The 25,699-nt window shown below is 37.2% G+C and overlaps 1 protein-coding gene across 1 annotated transcript in view; it reads right to left on the minus strand.

The window, feature by feature from the left end:
* LOC106871066 (pleckstrin-2) overlaps nucleotides 1–22,604 on the minus strand; it is a 113,715-nt gene extending 91,111 nt beyond the window's left edge. The window contains exon 1 of the mRNA XM_014917335.3: nucleotides 21,455–22,604. Within this exon, the coding sequence (XP_014772821.1) occupies nucleotides 21,455–21,502 (48 nt within the window). The 5' untranslated portion in view covers nucleotides 21,503–22,604. The remainder of the gene's footprint in view (nucleotides 1–21,454) is intronic.
* Between the last annotated feature and the right edge of the window lie 3,095 nt (nucleotides 22,605–25,699).

Below are 25,699 nucleotides of genomic sequence, written 5' to 3' on the forward strand. Positions count from 1 at the left end.
GCAGCTGAGGAGACAGAATTGACTAAGAGATTTGTTTTTGGCTCTGGATAAGTCATTGCCAGGATTCAGATACTTCCCCATAAGCTCTGAGAGAATATAAGAACACTACTTTATGAATAATGTAAACATGATAAGGCTGGGTATGATCTTATTTACATATTTAATCTCCTGTATGCTGTGTCAGTCTTGTGATTAATAAACACACACACACACAGCCAACTTTGCATTGCTCTGTTTGTCATGGACAGAGTACAGTACCAGAGTACAAACTGACAAAATCATTTAAGCTTGTAGGATGAAAAGTCACAGCTGGCTGCAGCGCTCTAAGTTAAAAATTGTTATGTCAGCTCACAGCACAGCTTTTCTTCCTATGGCTACTGTTGCGAATTAGATTCAGAAGGGATGAAACCAAAATGAATGCTACAATACCATGTTTCAATGGTAACTTTGAGGACATAAGTTGTTGGACAGAATTAGCCGATTCAATCATTGACAGATCAAGTATTCATGTAACTCCAAGAACAGTTGTCATGTCTTTTGTTTTAGTACACTTTTAGGTAGTACCACTTGGATAAATTTGTGTGGAATCAGTTGTTCATTTTCCAGTCTAACCAGAAATGGTAGTAACAGAATTAAAGTAGAGCTGCATTGTTAACAGTTCTGTTACAGACCAGTTCCATTGAATGACCTGAACCTAACACTGGGACATGGCGTGTTGGGACATACAGCTACATGGCATTATCACATCTCCTGTTTTCATGGGTAGATAAGTATTGATTGTGGAGGTAGATATATGTCAGGTTGCTGTGATATGTAACAACGGTAAATGGTAGCTAGGAATAGTCAGGATGGTGCAGTAGTATATGGCAACTATATAAGTAGATCAGAGTGATGTGGTATTTAACAGTGGTAGACGGTTATTATAGAGGTAAGACAGGCTGATGTAGTCAGTAACAGTGATAGATGGTAGAGGTAGGTCAGGGCAATGTGGTAGATAGTAGCTATGGGTTATAGACTAAGGAGGAGTAGCAGCTTTATGCTAACTATGAAAGAGTCAGATCAAGATGATAAAAATATATAATAGTGGTGCAGATTTGGGTATATGGTTAAGAAGCTTGCTTTCCAGCAATGTGGTTTTGGGTTCAATCGCACTGTGTGGCACCTTAGAGAAGTGTCTTCTACAACAGCCCCAAGTCAAACAAAAACTTGAGTGGATTCAGTAGACAGAAACTGGAATAGACCATTGTATGTATGTTATGTTTGACCCCTACTACCACTACTGGTTGACAACCTGTGTTGGTTTGTTTACGTCCCCATAACTTAGTAGTACAACAAAAAACAAAAACAAGGCCAATAAAACATCAAGTACTGCTGGTGATTTTTTCAACTAAGCCCTTCAAGGTGGTGCCCCAGCATGGATGCTGTCCATTGAGTGAAACAAGTGAAGAATAAATGATAAATAGTGGCAACACAGCCATTGAGCCAGAACATAACTAAGCCATCTCCAGGATAAAAATGCCAAGAGAAATCATCAGTGAGTACAATTCTGAGCAAAATAGAAAATAGGCCAACTACCAAACAAGTCGAGTAATTCATGTAAATAAATAAAGAGAGAAATGCAATAAAATATAAATCAAGAGGGATAGGTAAGGAGTTAGGTGGTTGTGGGTGGTGATACGGATAGAACTGGCTGTAGTAGTGAATTCAGTTATGAAGGAAGATTAACAAATCAAATCTTATGCGTAACCTATATTTATTTACAAGCGTGTCTGACCTGAAATTTACTGAAAAAAAAAGTCAAAATAATTCATAGACAAATGAATCATCATCATCATCGTCATCATTTAATGTTTTTTCCAGGCTTGCATGCATGCAAACAGAATTTGTTGATGCAAATTTTTTATGGTCAGATTCCCAAACCCTTCCTGCCATCATCTCTTACCCGTTTCCAAGAAAGGTAATGTTTTTCCATAGCTCGGCATGTTTTTTAGCAGAAGAATAGAAATGAGCAACCGTCCTTGTATGACAATGTGGCTCATTTTTGACCATCAGGTGATGTCTAGACAAGGTTACACACATACACACACATAAAACAGGCCTCTTTTAATTTCCGTCTACTATATCCATTCACAAAGTTTTGGCCAGCCTAAGAATATAGTAGAAAACACCTGCTCAAAGTGCTGAGCAGTAGGACTAAACCCAAGATCATATGGTTGGGAAGCAAGCTTCTTAACCACACAACCAAGTCATGGAATAAAAATATTTTAGAGAGCATTGCAGTGGTGCTAACTAACGTAATTTGAGGTAAATGACATCTAAACCACCATCACCACCAAGACACCAGTTACATATTTCTACCACTGGAACTTTTATTTGGCTGGTGGATCAAAACCAAATTGAGTTCAGATCTCTCTCAAAGCTGAGTCTTTCAACCTGTCAAGATCAATAAAATACATGGCATTCAAATAATTATGTTGATTTTAAATGAATTCTACTTATTAAAGTGATGTCTTAGCATAGCTACAGTCGAATGACTTACAATTTTCCTCTCCATCATGGTCTTCTACAGCTAACATAGCATTATTGAATATTCACACCACTCAAGTGTTATTCTGACAATCCAAGGGAGTCTCAATAGTCACCCAACCTACTAGAAATTGCAGCTAAATCTCCCTAAAACCACACTACCATCTTAAAACAAAATGTATTGGATGTGACTACAGTATGAAAAAAAAACATAAGAGACAAAAATTTGTAGGTCCTGATTTGAAATACCTCTGACTTTAGGTCACAAGGTTTTAAGGTTACCATCTACTATCAATTTTTAATGGCTAACTCAAATGAGGGAGGGTACTGTCCATGACCCTTTTTCAGTTTTCAAGACTTGTAGGAAGCAGAGAGAAAGTTGTCTTCAAACCAAAGACTTCCCAAAAATCATTACAACAAAGTGGATTTTGCACAAGGTACCCAAGGGCCAGGTAGTGTTGTTGCAATGGATTCAGTTTACCAAGCAAGAATTGGAATGGTCACTCCAATGGGCTTCCACATGGTTTCCATCAGCCAAATTTTACTCATGGTTTGTTCTTCTATAGTAGGGATCAGCTAAGTGGTCAATAAACACTTGTAATTTTATTGCTCTTTTTCAACTTCATTAAGTATCTTCATTAAATTTCTTTACATATTTCTTAGTAAAAAGCAGTACAACAATAAAGAAATGAAGAAATTATTGTTTATAAGTCAAGAGATTTTGTAGTAATTATACTTTTTAATTGTGTTTTAGAAACTTACATGATGGGAGTTGATAAGTTATCAACAATTCCATGACGGGTGGGGGTCTATGAGATAAGAACTTTGCTGATCCCTGTTCTAGAGTCATCAAAACAATCAACTAGTTACATACTAATTCTTATCAAATGCTTCATTGTGATAACTTCACGGCAGAACACATGTTTCTAAAAGCATCCATACCACCACCATAATATTTTTGTACCTTCTTCTTAACCAATGTCCAGCTTTATATAAAATACTCTGAGAATGAAGAGATTACAGTTTGAAATTAAAGCTGTCTGGGTAGAGATAAGAATACAGTGTTAGATGTTTGTTAGGGCTTTACATGAAAACAGTCAGGTAGCATAGTCAATAGCGAAAAAAACTCCACAACCAACAATGATTTCATCACCACAACCCACCCCATCTAATGTCACTATTGCTAAAATCAGCCCTCACTTATACCACCCCTTTTCTCTTCAACACTATTGCAACCAGACTACCCAACAGCACAAACATTGCACTATACAAATAACAATGAATATAAACATTCATACACATACACTGTTTGAAAAGCAGCATCATCATTTTAACATCCACTTTTTCCTGCTTATACCAAATGAAACAGAATTCATTAAGACACGTTTTCCTTAGTTAACTGCTCTCATTGTTGCCACTCCTAAATTGTTCCCAAGCAAGCTGATATTTCCCTATAGTTGGACATGTCTTCACAGAAGGTTGGAAACAAAGGACCACCACTTGTATGATAGCAATGTTCATTTTACTGCTATTGTATGACACCAGGAAGGAGACACGAATATAGCTACCTATGCACACACACACACACACACAATTGGGCTACAGTAAACTGTTTGTGTCCTCTCGTCTCAACATCATACAACAGTTGTAAAACAAGCATCACCATCATACAAGCAGTGTCAATTTCTAATCTCCCATGCAAACATGTCCAGCCAAAGAGAAACTCCATCACTGCAAAGAAACAGACGAGGACCGATGACAGGAAGGACATTCGGCCATAGAAAATCAACCTCTACAAATCATAAAACACAATCAATATCATGTCAATTAACTTCAAAATGCACCAATACCATTCAATATGTAGATATGATCAAACCAAGTAAAACAGGCATGACCACTTATTTCATACTAAATATACCCCATGTGTGTCTCAGCACAGAATGATAAATATCTGCCTTCTTTTTGTTTTGTTGATGGACAGTAACTAGATTTTAAGATTAGAAGTGATATATCTCAATGCAGGGCAACCTTATACTGGTGAGGTATGAGAAGGGGGTAGATATCAGGTTTCAGATTGAGATCCTTTCACCTGAGTTTTGTTTTGAAAGCCTGAGAAAATCTTTGAGGGAAAACTTTTATCACAGCCATCTTGCAATGCTACTCTGTTTTGCATATATCATTACCTTAACGAGACCCTGTTTTATAATGGATGCCCTTTAATTTTTTCCTGTTTTTCAAAATCTCTTTAATTCAAACATTTTTGAAAGGCACAAAGTGAACAGAATTTGTTTACAAGCAACAACATCACTTACAGCTTCCAGCTTTTATAGAGCACAAATACATGTACACACAAGCTTCTTTCAGTTTCTGCCAACCAAATTCACTCAGAAGACCTTGGTTGGCTTGTTGATTTAAGTAGAAAAAACTTGCCCAAAGCACAGAACAGTAGGACTGAACCCCAAACCATGTGGTTGGGCAACAAAACTCCTAACCACACAGCCACACCTGCACCTATTAATTGGTAAAATGATTATCTACATTTAGTCAGGTACAGTGAGTTAAGCTAAGACGATCCAATTGGCTTCAGTTAAATTTGAAACAATAGCCATGTAATCGCTAGCCTACCAGTTTAATCCCATGAAAATAACATTTTACTCTACATAAATCAAATTCCTACACAACTCTGTCACTACTGAAGTCCTTGCTAAAATTCTAGGTTGGTAAGAAACAAAATATGAAGTTAATGTAACACAAGCTGTCTGTCTGATAGACTACACCTTACATGACACAAATAACACAACTCTGGTACCACACACGATTGAAACAATCCATATTAATATGTCTGATCTCCCAAAAATGTGTTTAGAGGTAGGCCACTTAACAGAAACACGAGATTGACTACATCTGACATGACACATGTAACACAACTTTGGCCCCACACACAACTGAATTAATATAATCTAATATGTTGCATATCTTAAATAGCTAAGTTTAGTGGTGGGCTACTTAGCAAAAGCACAATTAACACTATTACAAATTAGAATTAACACCTGTAGCCATGATCACTTTCAGTTGTCTCATTAGTGGTGAAATAATATACAACAGCCATTACAAGCCATTTAAATTTTCATTTATAAATTGTCATACGTACAGGCATGGCTGTGTGGTAAGAAGTTTGCTTCCCAACCACAGTTCCATATTCAGTTCCACAGTAAGGCACTTCGGATAAGTGTTTTCTATAGCCCCAGGCCAACCAAAGTCTTGTGAGTGCATTAGATAGAAACTAAAAGAAGCCTGTCATGTGGGTGCGTGTGTGTGTGGCTCGGTGTTTGCACCCCCACTCCCACCACTTGACAACCTGTGTTGGTTTGTTTACATCCCTGCAACTTAATGATTTCACAAAAAGAGAATGACAGAATAAATGCCATGCTTAAAAAAAGATAAGCACCGAAATTGATTTGATTAACTAAAACTTTTCAAGGTGGTGCCTGAGCATGGTCACTACCGAATGACTGAAACAAGTAAAAGATATACATGATGCACAGTGATTCATTATCAGTTGGCAGATTTCATTACACCTACATGTCAGCAAATGACTTAGTTCACTAAATTATAAACAAGAGTTCTTGTTAGATACATTAGTCTGGAGTGCCACTGACTGATGAGACACAATGATGCCGAAACACTGGCTGTCTCAGAGTCCCTTGTGCTCATGAATCGAATGTGTTATGAACACATTCATCATAAAGGAAACTTTGTGGTCCTGTGACAAAACACAATAGCAATTAGGATATCTGCATTCAAATCTGTCCAAATGTATTAAGAATGAATATGCAAGTCATTGTTAATTTTTCTTATCACTTCAAGACATCAGTCTAACATGATCAAAGTAGAATAAAGACTAACACCACTCATTACTCACACTAATTCCTTTTTAGAGTTAAGAAACATAAGAAAATTCCTCAAACCCTACCAGAATGTTTGAGCATCTTAATACAACAACCCTACAGACACACACACACACATACGCTTGTATATTAACAACAGTTTTAAGGATGGGTAACATACAAAAAAGTATCTCTTCTTTACAGAGAAGTTTTAACCCAAGATGGATGTGAATGCACGTGTGTAGTAGTAGTAGTAGTAGTAACTGTTCCAGCTGCTGCTAGCATCATTTCTATCATAGACAAACCAACATTTACTGGACTTATTTTTCAAACAACAGATGTCCCAACATATTGGAAGCTCTTTCCTCTACATCACTGGTTATCTAGCACAATTAATATAAAACATAACTACCAAGGTAAACACCAGTCATGTCTAAAACATATTTAACTATTGTGCTTTGTCTGGTAGATATACCAATACTTTTCTTTATATATTTTGTAATAGGCCAGAATCACTTAACAGACGAAAAATGCCACTTGGCATTTTATATACCTTTGTATTTTACTTGCTGAATCTGGATGAAATAACTCTGCTCATGCTCTTGCATGCCCTTCAAGATCAATGAGGATGTTATTGTTAAATTTAAAATGTTGCAAATCAACATCTGCCAGAAAGTCATGAGCTAGGAAGTGATTTCAAAAAGTCCTGAGGAGAAAGGACTGGTCATAGTAATTAGTTCTGGGCTGTGTGGTTAGGGGATCTGCCATACTGGTGATGAAGTAGAGAGACGAGTGGGTCAGGATACCTATATGGTGAGGGTAAAAGGCCTGCAGGCTCCTGAGTGATGAGGCCATTATAGTAGCAACAGACAAGACTGAGAGAAGAAACAACACACTTGTGGGTCAGAAGGTGGGCATTAGTGATTTACTGCCACTCAGTCAAGGGACCCTTGTCTGAATGCAATCCAGAATGCCTGAAAGTAACCCAGAATGTGTAGTAACATCATCATTCCAGATGTAGGTATAAGGATCAGATGAGCCATGCAGAGCGTCAGTAGTTCTTGGGAGCTGAAATATCTTCTGGCTCCAAAGAGAAAAATTAAGTCTCTGGTATGCAGTCATACATTTTAGGTTCAAATTCTGCCAAAATTGATAAAGAAAATACCAGGAATGTACTGATGTTTATATAAGCATTTATATTTGAAAACTTGTGCCTATATCACAAATTACACATACACACAAGGATGGGGCTCTCTTATCAGCTTCAGTCATGTCAAATGTCCTGCTAAGACAGACGATAAATCGTGTCTCAAATAGCTGAGAGTTAATAGAACAGGATGCACAACACATGGGACAGCCAGACATGAAACAAATTACTTTGTTTCAACATATGTGGGACCCTTTGGATGGGAGGGGCAGTGCTAATGGAATATAACCTAGGAGGTCTTTGTTGCTTCATATGTTTTACTGGCACAAGTTTCACTGGTTACTTCAAACAGAGATGATCCTAGATATACAACAAAAACAATGGCTGAACACAAGTATTTGGTATTTAGACAGTTGGGTTTTCTCTTGAATGTTTAACCAGCCCCCCTCAATATCCCATTCACCTGCTGTAACGGAGCTGATAGGTGGGGTGGGGTACACAAGGAAAGCTGCAGGTTTTCAAGTAAAGTAGACAGATATGACACCATGATGTGATAAATTTAAAATTACAACAGGATTTTAAGTCTGGAAAACTTCCAAAAATAGCAACACGCAAACACCAGGTGATATATATTAAATACAGATCAGAAAAAGAGAGAGAAGAAATACGGACAGATTTGCCATTTTTATTTTACTCCTCACAGAACTAAGACCATGCTGAAGCTCTCCCTTCAAAGGTTTTAGTCAATCATAGTAACCTTAGTTCTTATTTCAGTCATTCATCACTATTTGTCAGTTATGGAAGATAAGAACATAAAGAAATAATACATACACAGACAAATATATGTCAAATTATTCAATATAAGCAAAACTTTACCAATATAATATACGTGTCATTAAAAAAACCAGATGTTGCATTTTCTATCTAAGATGTACTGTGTTAAAAAATAATATATTTCAGAGCTAGGTGAAACGAAATCACCACCTAATTCACTACAAGTGTGAGTTAGAAAGTAATACAGATAAAAACTGCATTTCTGACTCACCCTCATATTTCACCATAGTGTACTCATGACACTTGTGAAACAATATCAAATCAGCCTGTCTGATAGATACAGTGATAATGTATCAACTATACACTGATTTGTAAAGGCACAACATAAACAATAAAATTTCAGTTTAGATGAAAACTGCACATGCGTTGTGTGTGTATGTGTAAAGACAGGTTTCCACACAGTTTTCATCAGACAGTTCCCCACAAAAATACTATGTAGTGGAATTTAACTCGGTTGTGAAGCAAACTTCTTCATCACACACCTAGGTTTGAGTCTAGATTTGATTACATTTCTGTTCAATAAATAAGAAGAAATGATCAATGGCTATGGGTTGACTACAGTTAGCAAGATTTAATCTGGGAAACAAAAAGCATCTAGACTGCCTGGAAAAATTGAGCCAGAGAAAGTGAAGTAGTTCCAAATGATATAGATGAAATTATCTATGTGGTGTGTTGGGGTGTGTATAAAACATCATCATTTTAACATCTGCATTTCTATACCTGCATGGATCAGATGGATGTTATTGAAGCAGATTTCCTATGGCTGGACACCCCTGCTTATCACCGACACTCACCTGTTTCCAAGCAAAGTAACATCTTCCTATGGCCAGATATATTTTCATAATATTGAAAATGATTGGCACTATTTATACCACAATGACACTTGTTAACTACTACTATATTTTCTGGCATAAAAGTCCAAATTTTCAGACCAAAATAAGTCAATTTATACACAAAGACAACTTCAGAGGACTGAAGATTCCATGTGAAATGAAGCAAGGTTTGGAAAGATAGCAACAATATTTAGATGTTTACACTATATATGACAACTTGTAAGCTGGAAAATATGGTATCAAATGATGTGAAATCAAGGATAAGCACACACACACTCTTGATGGGTTTCTTTTAGTTTCCTTATTTCTTTATTGCCCATAGGGGGCTAAACATAGAGGGGACAAACAAAGACAGACAAAGGGATTAAGTTGATTACATCGACCCCAGTGCATAACTGGTACTTAATTTATCGACCCTAAAAGGATGAAAGGCAAAGTCGACCTCGGCAGAATTTGAACTCAGAACATAAAAACAAACGAAATACCGCTAAGCATTTTGCCCGGCGTGCTAACGTTTCTGCTAGCTTGCCGTTTCTTTTAGTTTCCATCTACCAAATCCACTCACAAGGCTTTGAACAACCTTGGTCTATAATGGAGCACACTTCCTCAAGGTACCACACAGTGGAACTTAATCTGAAATTACCAAGCTCGGAAGTGAACTTCTCAACCACACAGCCTCGCCTATACCTAAATATATGTTATCATCAGGTGAGAATCAACTCCTCTACAGGCTGATGGGAATGTGCAACTGACAGGTTACAGTCAAATAGTCAGAAAGATTTTAAAAAGGAAACTGAGCTCTTTGAGTATCAATAGCATTCATCTCCTGGAGAGGAGATGAATGCGACCAGGATAACCAAAGCCGATGAAACACTTAGAAAGTTATACAAATATTTGGTTCTGGGAAGGTTCTGTGGTATATAGAAAGCCGAAGATCACAAGGGGTAGAAAAGATTAGTAAAAAGAAATTCAACAGTAGGAAAGCCATGGGAGCAACTTGATATAGTATTTGCCACTTATGCTGATATTAATTTTTTAGTCTGCAAAAGATTATAGACCAAACTGCCTGATATATACATTGTATATCAGAGAAGAAAGTTTACAATGTAAGACAAAGTTCTAGTTGACTACTGATATCATGCACAAATACATAATGTGCAAGTCTGTATGTATGTGTGTGTGTGTGTGTGTGTGTGTGTGTGTGTGTGTGTGTGTAAAATAGGGACTTAAGTAAATGAGTAAAGCCGATGGAGTTGAAAACAAAAACAAAGTCAGTGCATCAATTATGGGCCAAACTCACACTGTATAGAGGTTTGAACTTTGTACTGTCAGTTACAGAAATGCTTTCACAATCAATTTCAGTATTGTCACTTCTTGAAGTACAGAACAAGTCCATTCTGAAATTCTTTCTGTCTATGGCCCACAGACACAACTGTAGACACTATGGCCCATGGGACTTAGAAACAGCAGCCTGTTTTCCAAAATCATAGATTCCTGTCTTAAAGAAAGGAAGGACACACTAGATAAAGTTGTCTTAGATACAAAGGATGATCATGAATGAAATACCTTTGATTATCATTCATATACTATTAACATGTGACCTCCAAAGTCTCAATGTTTATCTATGTCTCCTACATGTAGAGTTATAAACCCATTTCACAAACACTTGGATATCACTAATACACTTCAATGTATTCTCAGTCTAGCCTCTACTTCAGAAATACACCCCAGCTACCCTTTACGTTTGACCCCCATCGGTGACCTTTAAATAGAAAAGCTTTGATTCCTGTTTACAAAACAACTCATCTTTCTTCTTATGTCAACACTCCCAACCCCACCCACTGAGATGGAGAGGAGAGGGAGTACTTGCAAAAGCAAACAGTAAAACCACAGTCATGGAAGATACAGAAACAGTAAACAATAGCAATTACACACCAGATATACACCATTACAGACAATAGAAAGAGAGAATACACATACAGAGCCTAAAAGCTTTGAATTCATATTCACATATAGATAAACACAGCTGACTCACAGAACCGTGCATAGATTTTAAAATATGAAACAACCTAAAAGAAATTTAGTAGAGATGAAAATATATAAATGGAAAAACAAAAAGTACCATGTATATACAATTTATGTTATGTATGTGTAAATGTGCGTATAAGGCCCAAAGAGTCAGCCTGGAGGTGGGGATGTAGTCAGAGCAGATTCACAACTATAACACCTTTAACAATGTTGTCATACACACCTCAAAAGAGGTTAGCCTCATATTAAAGAATATCACCAGCATAGGCAAGTGGAGGTGCAATGGCCCAGTGGTTAGGACAACGGACTCACGGTCATAGGATCGCGGTTTCGATTCCCCGACCGGGTGTTGTGAGTGTTTATTGAGCGAAAACACCTAAAGCTCCACGAGGCTCCGGCAGGGGATGGTGGCGAACCCTGCTGTACTCTTTCACCACAACTTTCTCTCACTCTCACTTCCTGTTTCTGTTGTGCCTGTAATTCAAAGGGCCAGCCTTGTCACACTCTGTGTCACGCTGAATCTCCCCGAGAACTACGTTAAGGGTACACGTGTCTGTGGAGTGCTCAGCCACATGCATGTTAATTTCACGAGCAGGCTGTTCCGTTGATTGGATCAACTGGAACCCTCGACGTCGTAAGCGATGGAGTGCCAACAACAACAACAACAACAACAGGCAAGCTGTTAAAGACCAGATTTTTTGTAGGTTTATACGTCTCCCATCGCTGGACAAACATCCAGTTTCCAGGCCAACTTAGAACCTACCCATCACACTACATTTTACATGGACCTTAGCCATCACTCACAAGCTAGTATGATCTGATAGCTTGAACCGTGTTTTTACAAATTGCTTTAGCTTTCTATGTAGTCACAAGCAGTCAGACATCCTCTCAATTCTCCCGCCAACAACTCAGTAGATCACCAAGGATGTGATAGTTGGGGTGGAAACAGACACAGAAAGAAAGAGGATATTGGGGAGAGGGGCTAATTTGAGGAGAGGGGCTAATTCGATTACATCAACACTAGTGCTCAACTGGTACTTATTTTATTGACCCCAAAAGGATGAAAGGCAAAGACCCAAACAGTATTTGAACCCAGAATGCAAAGATGGATGAAATGTTACTAGGCATTTTGCCTGGCATGCTCATGATTCTGCCAGTTCACTGCCTTTATAATAATAATAAAAACAAGAGCACTCAGAGAGAGCAAACCTCCACCATCAATGTGTCCTCTCAACGATTAGCCAGAGATGATTTTTTTTTTAAATGAGAATATCTGAAATAAACTAGACTGCTCTCAAAGACGAGAATGCTAAAAACAAACCTGACTGCTCTCAAAAATTAAGTAAAAAACCCAGAAAAACAATTCAGAATCCTTGTCCGGTACTGGATCAATCCCCAAATCTAATCAGTTCATGCCAGTCACGAGGCCAAACATGCCTGAAGGTTTCATCCAAATCCATCCAGCGGTTCTTGAGATATCTTGTCCATGGACAAACAAACATGACTGAAAACAATACCCTTGCCTTTGCTATGAGCTAATACTTATTTTCAACCTAGTAGACTGGAGCAACATAAAATGATGTGCCTTGCTCAAAGATACAATGTACTAACTTGTCAAAGATTCGAAATCATAAATTTATAAGCTTGCCTAACAGGCAGGACACAACACTCATTCTGTCTTTGACGAACCTGTATCTATCCAGGCTATACTATATTCCATCTTAATTCAGAAATATGTATCTATACATATGAACTCGGCTTGCGAAGACCTGTTGGGGCAAGCAAAAGTGAAATCGTGATGGCACCTGTGCCCAGCGTCGCCTTCCTGGCACTTGTAAAGACATTTGAGTGAGATTGTTGCCAGTGCCGATGGACTGGCTCCTGTGCAGGTGGCACGTAAAATACACCATTTTGAGCGTGGCCGTTGCCAGTGCCGCCTGACTGGCCTTCGTGCCGGTGGCATGTAAAAGCACCCACTACACTCTCAGAGTGGTTGGCGTTAGGAAGGGCATCCAGCTGTAGAAATTCTGCTAAATCAGAGTGGAGCCTAGTGTAGACATCTAATTCACCAGCCCTCAGTCAAATCGTCCAACCCATGCTAGCATGGAAAGCGGACGTTAAACGATGATAATGATGATGCAGAATTTACTCTTCTCTTTCAATTTGATGTCAGTAACACAGAGCAGTCAGCTACTCTGACTAAAATTATCCATGCCCCCCCCCCCCCATTGTTCTAAATTCATCTGCTGTCTCCACCATCCCTGAACTCCTTAAGGTCATCTTTCTCAGCTCACTTTCTTCTGGATTACTACACACAACAATGCACAACTTATTTTGGCTATTACACAAATCCTGCACTCAAACACCTCATACCAGATTTGCACCACTGCCACAAATAGACTACAAAACCATTCTCCGATGGGAAATGTAACACAATTCTCTTTCATCTTCATCAACAAACAATAGCTAACAATTATCAAGGAAAACAGTATTGTACCCATCTAGTCATGAACAGACAACCAAACAAAATCATTATAAATGCAAGTCTCCACAAACAATATCTCGAGACCTCTCTCAGTAATTTTATCTATTTGAATGGCATTGTGAAAACGGCATCACAAAGTCTAAACATTTTACGTTCATTTTTACACTCTTGCACGAGTCAGATGGAATTTTCTGAGGTAGCTGGACACCATTCCAATCACCAAATTCTACTTGTTTTCAGATAAGTTAATGTTTTTTTTACAGAAGACCCAAAATAAATAACATCACATGACAGTGATGCTTGTCTACAACCATTACATGACATCAAAGCAAGGGTAAACACATACACACACACACACACGTGAAACAGGCTTCTTCAAGCTTCTCTCTACCAAATCCACTTACAGGGCTTTGGATGGCTTAGGGTTATAGAAGACGCTTGCCTAAGGTACCACATTACGAGATTATATTTTTTTCGAAATCGTGATGGCACCTGTGCCCTGGCACTTGTGCCGGTGGCACATGTAAAGACATTCGAGCAAGATCGTTGCCAGTGCCGCTGGACTGGCTTCTGTGCAGGTGGCAAGTAAAAGACACCATTTCGAGCGTGGCTGTTGCCAGTACCTCCTGACGGGCCTTCGTGCTGGTGGCACGTAAAAGCACCCACTACATTCTCTGAGTGGTTGGCATTTGGAAGGGCATCTAGCTGTGGAAACACTGCCAGATCAGATTGGAGCCTGGTGTAGCCATCTGGTTCACCAGTCCTCAGTCAAATCGTCCAACCCATGCTAGCATGGAATGCGGACGTTAAACGATGATGACGATGATGATGATTTTCATATCAGAATCAGGAAATACTTCAAATTTGATTGGTTGCTGACTGTATACAAAGCTAATGACGCATGGTAGAGTACTGTTCATATATCTGGGGAAATACTGCAGCTGCACAAACATCCTTAAACCACATCAAAAAGACCAGCAGACTGATTGACAAGGATTACTTTGCAACCAGTAGCAGTTCATACATGTTGTTTCTTCTCTCTGCTCTTCCACTGATATTAAAATGACCCCTGGACAAGCTATGACAACATTCACAACTAACATTAAACAATGTGCCCCAACACCACCATCATCAACAACAACCATGCATCCCTAGAATTCTGAATCTCTACAATTCATTTGCTTTTCCACCATTCCCAATAGGCATCAGAACTACATATGCTCAAACTCAGCATCAACCAAATCTGTCTCAATCATGGGAACTACCCATCATCCACATCAATTTTAACACCCACTTTTCCATGCTTGTGCAGCCGGATGTTCTTCCAGTCAGCAACCATCACCTGTTTTCACTTAAGACAATACTTTTCCATAGTAATACAGGTTTAAATAGAATAACAAAAAATGAAGGACCCTGCTTGTATGCTTGTATGTTATGGAGGTGCAATGGCCCAATGCTTAGGGCAGCGGACTTGCGGTCATAGGATCGCGGTTTCGATTCCCAGACTGGGCGTTGTGAGTGTTTATTGAGCGAAAACACCTAAAAGCTCTACGAGGCTCCGGCAGGGGATGGTGGCGAACACTGCTGTACTCTTTCACCACTACTTTCTCTCACTCTTTCTTCCTGTTTCTGTTGTGCCTGTATTTCAAAGAGCCAGCCTTGTCACACTGTGTCACGCTGAATATCCCCGAGAACTACGTTAAGGGTACACGTGTCTGTGGAGTGCTCAGCCACTTGCACGTTAATTTCACGAGCAGGCTGTTCCGTTGATCAAATGGAACCCTCGACGTCGTTAGCGATAGAGTGCCAACAAAAAGATGGTGATGTTCAACATAAAGACAAGGAAACACTCACTCACACACACACACACAATATACACATATAGATTTATGCACTTTCAGTTTCCAACTTTCAAGTCTACTGACAAAGATATGATCAACATCAAAACCACACAAGAAGACACTTGCCCAGGCTTCCACACAGTGGGACTGAACCCAAAACCATATAGTTAGGAAAGCGAACTGCTTAACATCACAACCATATCTGACTAATTAATAGAATGAAAACTTAATTACCTATGGGATTTCTTTCAGTTGCCAATTTCATTTCTTATTAATACTCATATTCCAATTTATGAAATTTTTAAGATTTCAAAAAAAAAAAAAAAAAACTCCATCTCAGATATTATTCTTGCCATATGTCAAATATTGTTTAATATGTTAGACAGTAGATCTTTACATACAGAGCTACTGGGACTATTCACCAACATAGTATGTGTGTCTATGTATATAAGTGTGTGGTGTGAGCAAGTGTTTCAACAATTTTTTAATAAACTTACTAAATCGGGTTGGATTAGGTTTCTACTAAACTGTAAAATGAATCGTCTGGTAAGAGCTAGAGCAAATAGAGAGAGAGTGAACAGAGGTAGAATTGTGGCGGGGAGAGGTGGGGAAAGTTGTTGTTTGGCAATGACAATCTTGACTTTTTCTTAGGCACAGTGCCCCCACAACCACATTATTCAAAGTGACCTTTTCTATGAAAATAAGATGGGCTTTGGAGAAGATTTGGCTTCTGTTCTACTGGATAGTTAGAAAAAAGATTGAAATGAAGGACAGTAAAGGAAGTTAAAACATGGGGAAAAGATGGACAGGGCTTCGTTAAAAATTTTGGACTATTAACCAGTAGTAGTGCTTCTTACAAAAACAAAAAAAAAAGTAAAAAAATTAGTGTCAGATCTAAAGTCTGACCTGGTTTTTAAGGTCAAGTTTTTCGACAGAGTTTGTGACATCAATTGAAAGATAAAGCCAGAAGAAAAAAATTGTCTTTTTAAAGAAAGATTTGTCAAATTGGATGCTTCATCATGATTGTAACAAAAACGTACTACTACTGGAGATGGCAGGATCTTAGGACGTACTTGACTCACTTATATATCTAGTACAGTCAAAATATGATCATAAACACACCATTGCAAGCTATCAAAAGGATCCTCTATATCAATGGCTTTCCTTGATCTCAGCACCCTATCTTCATCGTATGACAAAGTTGTATAACATCCCTGTTTTAGTCCAACAGAGAAAAATATAAGCGCCAGAGGAAACGTCACGATGCTACTAACTACTATTTAAGACAGCCAAGAGTGTCTCGAACACCTTAGTGAGAAACTACTTGGTCTTTGCAGTCGGATCTCCCAGATAGATATACTAGAGAGCATAATCCAAAATACAAGGCTGATCTGGAGCACTCTGTGAGTGGATGTCGGAATATCAATTTCAGGTTCCGAAAGTTCCTGTATATCTACCCAAGACAAAAAAAAAAAAAAAAACCGTCGATATATAAGCTAAGGCTGAAGTATTTCAGCGCTGACCGCTAAAAAAAAAAAAAAGTCACACATTCCACTTCAATAGATGAGAACTTAATAGACAACCGTGTAGTTAAGGCAATTTATATTTATCGCATGACCTCGGGAGCAGGTTAGCATCAACAATAGCGAGTCTTTGAGTCCTTGAAGACAAAACAGAAAATTGCGTGTGGTACTTATGTAACAGTTAAATACTAAATACTTACTAAATTGTACAGAACGTCAGACTAAGGAAAAAGTCTATCTGAAGAGGCGGAGAAAAAAAGAGTAAAGAATGTTTCTATGTATCATCTCTCAAATACACACGGCAACATGTAAATATAGGCTTGTCGGTCTACATGTGTACAGAGAAAGACGTGTGTGTTTGTGTGTATAGACATACATCATATAGGGATAGGGTTAGGGACAGGGTTAGGGTTAGGATCGACCACTCAAGACTAGCTAGCGCGGACGCGCGACTGCGCGTTCGGGTCCGCGCTGCTTTAGTAGTACCCATCATATATTTGTTTCTACGTGTGATCTAAGATATAAACACAGCAACATGTATACCACAGACGTGAGTACGTACATGATAGAAAGCGTGTGTGAATATGTGCGAGCGTGCACAGGTACACATGTAGCATGTGTTTCTATGTGCGATCTGAGACACACAACAGACTTGCGAATACAGGGTTTGTCTACGTACCTGTGTAACGTCTCACATATACACACAGCAACATGTATGTGTGTATGTTTCTCAGCATGTGTATACGTATATACACACACAGTACAATAAATGCGAACATAGATTTGCTTACATGTGTAGACATACACGAAGACCATCATGCAATCAACATGTACGTGAATATAGGTTTGTCAACATGTATACGCCTGACAGATATCTTTGACACACTCAAGCACCTAGCAATACTATGTTAATATTGGTTTGTCCACAGGTGCACACATACAGTAGAATATATATATATATATATATATATATATATATATATATATATGTATGTATGTATGTATGTATGTATGTATATATATAGTTTTAACTCCCGGTGATAGGTATAAAACCATGTGTAAAAAACGAATATGAAAACCAACGCAGCAGAGAGAGGGCCGGGAGTTGAACCATCCATCCATCTATACATACATACAGACAGACAGACATTTGTGTGCCTATAAACATACATATAACGCTGATAAGTTTTAACTTTGGCACAAAGCCACACAAATTACATCAACAACAAACGAGGCAATAACCAACAGTAAAACTAACTATGTGCGTGGCTACGTGATATCTGAAATTTATAACCCAAGATAATGTTGGTTCGACTGGCTGAAAACTGTTAAGAATTTTACTGTATTAATATATTTTGAAAAACAAAAATACAAAGTGACGGTCACTGTATGTGGTGATGAAGCACTGTGCATGTTTATTTAAAAAGTGAAGATCTATGTTATTTATATATTTTACCTTTTAACACTAGTTTCTTTCTACGTGTTTTATTAAATAACCGATATGTCATGGGAGTATAAAGATCATCAGCAAGGAAACATGTAGTGTTTAAAATGCATGTTACCTGTTACATCTATACACACATATATTACAAATACACACGTGTGTAACATACAGATGGATAGATAGATAGATATGTAGGTAGATAGATAGAACAGATAGATAGATAGATGGTGGAAAGTGAAGGAGGAATATCTAGTGTAGTGCCCCTGCCTACCTGACTTTGTTTACACGTTACTTAATGAAAAAAATGTTTGTTTCTTTTTTCTTTAAATGAAATTTTGCAATGATACGTTTTGGAGGGTGTAGGTTACAATTACGTTGATAAAATTTGAAGAAAAAGTAATTTTATTAGTTTTTTTTTATTATTAATTTCAGATCATTCTTCGTTCCGCACGACTTGACTGCGCATTTTTCAGGAAGTTATGAGGAAACAAAATCGAAAGGAGGAAGCACTAAACTGTAGTTAGCTCCATTATATATATATATATATATATATATATATATATATTCTCACTCACACACACACACAAACACTGAGGGTTTCTGCGTTATTAAGAACTGTATACCATCGTGAATTATTTATCTTGAATCCAACTTTTGATTCTGGTGGTGACAGTATATGCATGTTGTAGGCATGTTATTCATTGTTAATCAATGCTATTCTCTCACGAAAACAATGATGAAGAAGAGTGAGGAGAAATAAACAAAAATAAAATCACAAACACACACACGAACCCATGTCAGCATGGAAAATAGACGTTAAATGATGACGGCAACACACACACGTACGTAGTGTGTGTGTGTGTGTATTTCTTTCTACTTTTACACACACAGGTAAAATTGTTGAATCTGTCCATGAACAACAACCCCGGAACAAAAAAGACCTCATAGGAACGACATTCTGAACAACCGAATTTACAAATAAATTACCTACATAAGTGTGCACACCATTACTGACTTTGTTTCATAACTTTTCAAAAAAAATTTCATTAAAATACGTCCATTTTTCCAAAAGTTATGAGGAAACAACTGGAGTAGGTATGCCTCTCTCTCTCTCTCAATATATATATATATATATATATATATATATATATACATACATGTGTGTGTGTGTAGATATATATACATATATATATATACATACATGTGAGTGTGTGTATATAGACATACGTGTATGTTTGTGTAAATATAGACATACATGTGTGTATGTGTATATATACATACGTGTGTATATATATATATATATATACATACGTGTGTGTATATATATATATACATACGTGTGTATATATATATATATACATACGTGTGTATATATATATATATACATACGTGTGTATATATATATATATATACATACGTGTGTGTATATATATATATATATACATACGTGTGTATATATATATATATATATATATATATATACATACGTGTGCGTGTGTCTTTATACATACATATATATGTACACACACACAAAATACATGTATGAATGTATATGAGTGTGTGAATGTGTACATAAATACATACATACATACACATACTCCGACCAATGTCAATATATTTCAAAATACAACGCTAAGCAAAAAACAGAATTCCAGTGTATATATATATATATATATATATATATATATAAAACAAGTGATTCAAATACGAACCACAAGGTCTGGAATTTTGAGGGGGGATCTAGTTACAAGTTTGTCTGGTACTTTATGTCGCAGACCCCCACCCCCGAAAGAATCTAGAACAAAATTGGCCACGGTGGGATTTGAAACTGAAAAGTAAACAGTTTTATAGTTTATTTTGCATTTATTTCAGACTTTAACGACTTTGTCAACCGCTATCCTTTTGTATATAATTATTCTTAATATCATTACTATAAAATAAAGTACCAAGCAAGTATTAGGGTCGATGGTATCAAATAATTGCAGGTATTGTGCCTCTATTAAAAACCATTAACATCATTATATCACTACGATCAGGATCGGTGGCTTTGTGTATGTCACATCAGTAACAATGTCTTATATCCCTGATGTCACAGACTATTATATTCTGTAAGAAGAATAGGAAGATAAATTGAGATGCCAGCGGTGTCTTCTATTATAGTCCCATTCAAATTTTGGATGCCGTCTGGGAATCTGGCAATGTTAGACTTTCGTGTGCGCTTTCTTTCCACTACCAAGTTCAACTTTTCTATTATATACAAATGTATAAATTAGTGGGAAATATACCCAGAAACCGCGGTACGGATATATATATATATACATACATACATATATATATACATACATATACATACATACATATCCATACATACATATATATATACATATATATACATATATATATACATATACATATATATATATATATATACATATATATATATATATACATATATATATATATATACATATATATATATATATACATATATATATATATATACATATATATATATAAATACATATATATATATAAATACATATATATATATATATACATACATACATATACATATATATATAAACTCCCAATAAAAGAGACAAGAATGCGTTTACAATTAATTGGGCGGGCGAAGTAAAATGCTTATGTAACGAAATTACCAATTGTTGAATACTGAAATTATTCTGTAATTCATTAGGCATCAATTACTATCATAATTATACTTTGAACAATTTTTGTATTTTAACCATGAGCTGGCAAGCAATGTTTATATGTTGTTTTTAATGGGCGAGAGAGAATATACATATGCATATATATATATATATATATATATCACACACTAATACATGGTGAATGTACTTATCTGTGCGTAAAATGAAAAAAAAAAAAATAAAGACAAGGCTTACCTGCTTCAAGAGATAGCCAGTCTTGAGACAATGGTTTTCCGTGTCCATAGCACTTTGCTTATGGAACTAGAATAGTATGGATTGTTTACTGGGGGTCTTGCCAAAAGTCTACAAGCTTCACTAGTAACTCGACTTGTCTGTTAGTCATTTCCTGCACCAAAAAGCAGGCGAAAGCAGTAAGTAAACCTGGTGAGAGCTGAACGTTTCTGTGTACAGGTTTTAGAGGACAGGCAGGCAGGCAGCCAGCCAGCCAGCCAAGCAATTAGTTAACGCTATCTCCTAGATTCACTTTAAACTATGGACTAATAATAATAACGTGTTGTGTACTGCGATTAAGTATAGTCTTTGTTGAAAGAGCTCGAAGTTATAATATGACTATGTGTATGTTACTGGTGTATATATATATATATATATATATATATACGAGCGGCTTTCTGTTTCACGTGAATGTTTGTTCATATATGTGTGTGCGCGCGCGCTTTCCTATGTGTTTTACGTGAATGTCTTATCTTGTTAGTGTGCGTGTGTACTATGTATGTATGTATGTACGGGAGCCTTTCTACGTGTATGACACGCGCGTGTCTATGACTATATTGTTTTTATGCGTGGCTTTCTATCACAGTTGTGATTTTCTGTTGGTATTTCTTTGCCTCTATCTGTAATACTGGTGTATGCTACTTAAACTAGTCTCCGTGTACCTTTATATGTGCTTCATTAGTATTTTTTACAGTATGTTTGTGTGCTTCTATCTATCTATATATATATTATATATACCGTATGAGTGATGCACGTTAGTTATTATGCATCAACATATTGTGTTGTTTATATGTATGAGTGAGTGTGTATACCTCATGGCGTGTTTGTGCGTATTAGTATATGTGTAACTACCTATATGTCAGTTACTTCGTACAACTGACACCGCTACCAACTTTATCACTCTCATACCTTCTCTTTCCTCAACGCTCATTAAACTCTATCTATCTATCTATCTATTTCCCTCTCTCTCTGTTTGTTTTCCCTTTTCTTCTGTTGCCACTCTCATACTTTCTCCTGCGACGCGGTCCCCCTCTCTCTCTCTATGTTTTCTTGCGCATCTTTACTTTACTCCCACTGCGTCTCTTTCTCTCACACTGTGTCTGTCAACGCGCGCTCTCTATCTCTTCTCTCTGTTTTTCTTATCCTATCACAATTCTCTCTTACTCCCAAACGTCTCTTTCTCATATCTTCTTCGGCGAGCGCTCCTCTCTCTCTCAGTTTTTCGTATTCTATCGCGATACTTTCACCTTGTTTCTCCGAACGTACTTCTTTCTCTCAATCATTCATTCTTTCATCTACTCTTTCTATTTAACTGTTTTTCTCTCTCACTCGCTCTGTCTTACCTAGTCTTTCTCATCCCCTCCCACTGATACAATCTCTACTTATTTACTTTTACTCTTAATGCTACTATTCTCTCTCTCTCTCTCTCTCCTTTTCTCTATATTACTCTTTTTCTCACTCACACCACTACCAATTCCACTATATCTTACTTGTTCTCGCCCTGTTTCCTCCCACCTCTTCTCATACTATTACCCTGCCTCCCACTGTGACTCTTTCTCTCTTTCCTTATATCTCCATCGAAACTTCGTTTTTCTCTGTGAACTTTTTTTTTACCCGACTATTTCTCTTCTCTTCTTTCTCATTCTCTTTCATATTATCAACTACTTACTCACTTGCTAGCTTTTACTTTTTTCATCTTGACTCCTCCTCCTCCTTGTTTTTTCAATCTACACAAAGAAACTTCTTGACACTTACGCATAACTTCTCAGATAATCTCAGTTCATTCATCCATTCTGTTTTCTCTCTTTTTTCATATTATACCGATTCTCTTTCTCACGCTCTCTTGCCTTTTTTCTCTGTCTTTCGCTCTCATTATTTATCCTTCTTCAAGTAGTATGAATCCCTCTTCCTCACTTTATCTTTCTTACCTTCTCAGTCTATTACTCTTTTACTTGTTTCAGTCATTTTACTGCGGCCATGCTGGAGCACCGCTTTTAGTCGAGAAAATCGACCCCCAAGACTTATTCTTTGTAAGCCTAGTACTTATTCTATCGGTCTCTTTTGCCGAACCGCTAAGTTACGGGGACGTAAACACACCAGCATCGGTTGTCAAGCGATGTTGAGGGGAACAAACACAGACACACAAACACACATACATATATATATACATATACATATATACGACAGGCTTCTTTCAGTTTCCGCCTACCAAATCCACTCACAAGGCTTTGGTCGGCTCGAGGCTATAGTAGAAGACACTTGCCCAAGGTGCCACGCAGTGGGACTGAACCCGGAACCATGTGGTTGGTAAGCAAGCTACTTACCACACAGCCACTCCTTCCTTTTTTTATTCTATTTACCTCGTTCTTCTTCATCTTCTTTTCTCATTACTATTCTTTGTCCAAATTATTTTCTTTCTCTACCCGTATCTTTCTTTTTCTTTCCTCCTCTCACAATTTCACCCGTTCTCTATCTGGCTCTTATTTCGCTTCTCTCTCACACTATCTCATTTTCATCGCCATTCCTTCTTCGTTTACCACCACTCTCTCTGTCTATCTATCTATCAGTCTATCTGTCTCTCTCTATCTATCTATCTATCTGTCTGTCTATCTATCTATCTGTCAATCTATCTATCTATCTGTCGGTCTATCTATCTGTCATTCTATCTATCTATCTATCTATCTACATCGTCTTGTTTTCTAGAATTCTGCCAAAAGACTAATAATGACCAAAATAGGTGTACGTATTATGGCCTTAGAAACTCAAATCGTCTTTGTTTTAGCTATTACAATCTCGTTTTATTATTTTTTTGTAATTCAGTTGTAATGTATCTCGGACTACATTAACCAATATCTCCTGTTTTTTTAGAGTGATTTTGATGAAAACTTTACTTTGTATTGTGACGAATTGAGATCAAATATTTATTTATAAATCGTGCTGGTCTAAAAGATGTATATTGGACGAAGATGAGAACAACAATTTGCGCCAACGAACCGATTATAAAGAAATTTGCAGGGAATTTTTTTCCGAAGGAGTGAGGAGAGGACTTTTGGAGAGAAAGAACTTCATAAATTATTTTTTTGTTTGTGTGTAATGGAAAAAAGTTTAAAAGTAAAATTTTTAGATTTATTTTATTTTTCGTTTGAGTAATAGAAAATGTTTTAAAAAAAGATCCCACGTATCATGGTGAGAGAAACAAATTTCATAAATACGGTGTTGAATATGGTTTGACTGAGGAAAAAAAGTTAAGAGCGATTTAGCAGTTTGTTGTTAGCACATCTCACGACCATTTGATACCTTCCTTGTTTGTTTAATATTTTCGGTTAATTACTACAAGTTTTCTCGGTCACCAATAAGCAAGTTAACAAGCCTAATGGGGAAAGGAAAAAAGTCTTTTCCCCCCACCCCGTCGGAAAAACTTTTTCTCCATAAATTTCTTTATAATCGGTTCGTTGACGCTAACTTTTGTTTTCATATTCGTTTAATACCTTTTAGTAGAAAGTGGGTTATACATCTTTAGATTGTATACCTGACTTTCTACTATAAAATTATAGAATATAAACGCAACGCTGAACTCCAGACTAAACAACTTAAACAACATTTATTCAGGTGGTAAACATATAAACACATCTTTAGTTCTTGTTGTTACAGCTTCTGTGTGTATGAGCATAGTTGTTGGGACGTTGTTCTGTAGTTGTGAGCGAGCTGTCTTGTGTAAGTCCGAAAGATGTAGAGACAGCTTTAATACACGTCCATGCTCAATCGCTGGCCAGCGAGAAAGAGAATGAATTGAGCGGGAAACGCTTGCTTGTTTAATTCTACGCATGCGTAAGACTACGCATGCGCAGGCGTTACTACAGAGCTCCCTTGCCAGTGCGGAAACGCACGATAAATGAAATCTGTTAGAACGCCTGAGGCAGGATGGCCACTGAAAAACCACCCACAAGATGTGGTACAAACACACACAAAGAAAATTCAAAGAAATGAAATGTACACTTGTGAAATACATGCATGCAACGTATAAATGAAATGACAATGACAAAACAACCGTGATGACAACTGTCCAGGAAACTGGAATCACGCGATGTAAAAGTCTGAGTGTTTGTTTTCCCTGAAAGGAAAGGAAATGTATGAGTGCACAAGTGTGTGTGTGAGAAAAAACACAGAACATGCAATGTATAAATGAAATGACAATGACAAAACAACCGT

This window comes from Octopus bimaculoides, chromosome 5, assembly GCF_046866305.1.
Source record: "Octopus bimaculoides isolate indiv1 chromosome 5, ASM4686630v1, whole genome shotgun sequence".
NCBI lineage: Eukaryota > Metazoa > Mollusca > Cephalopoda > Octopoda > Octopodidae > Octopus > Octopus bimaculoides.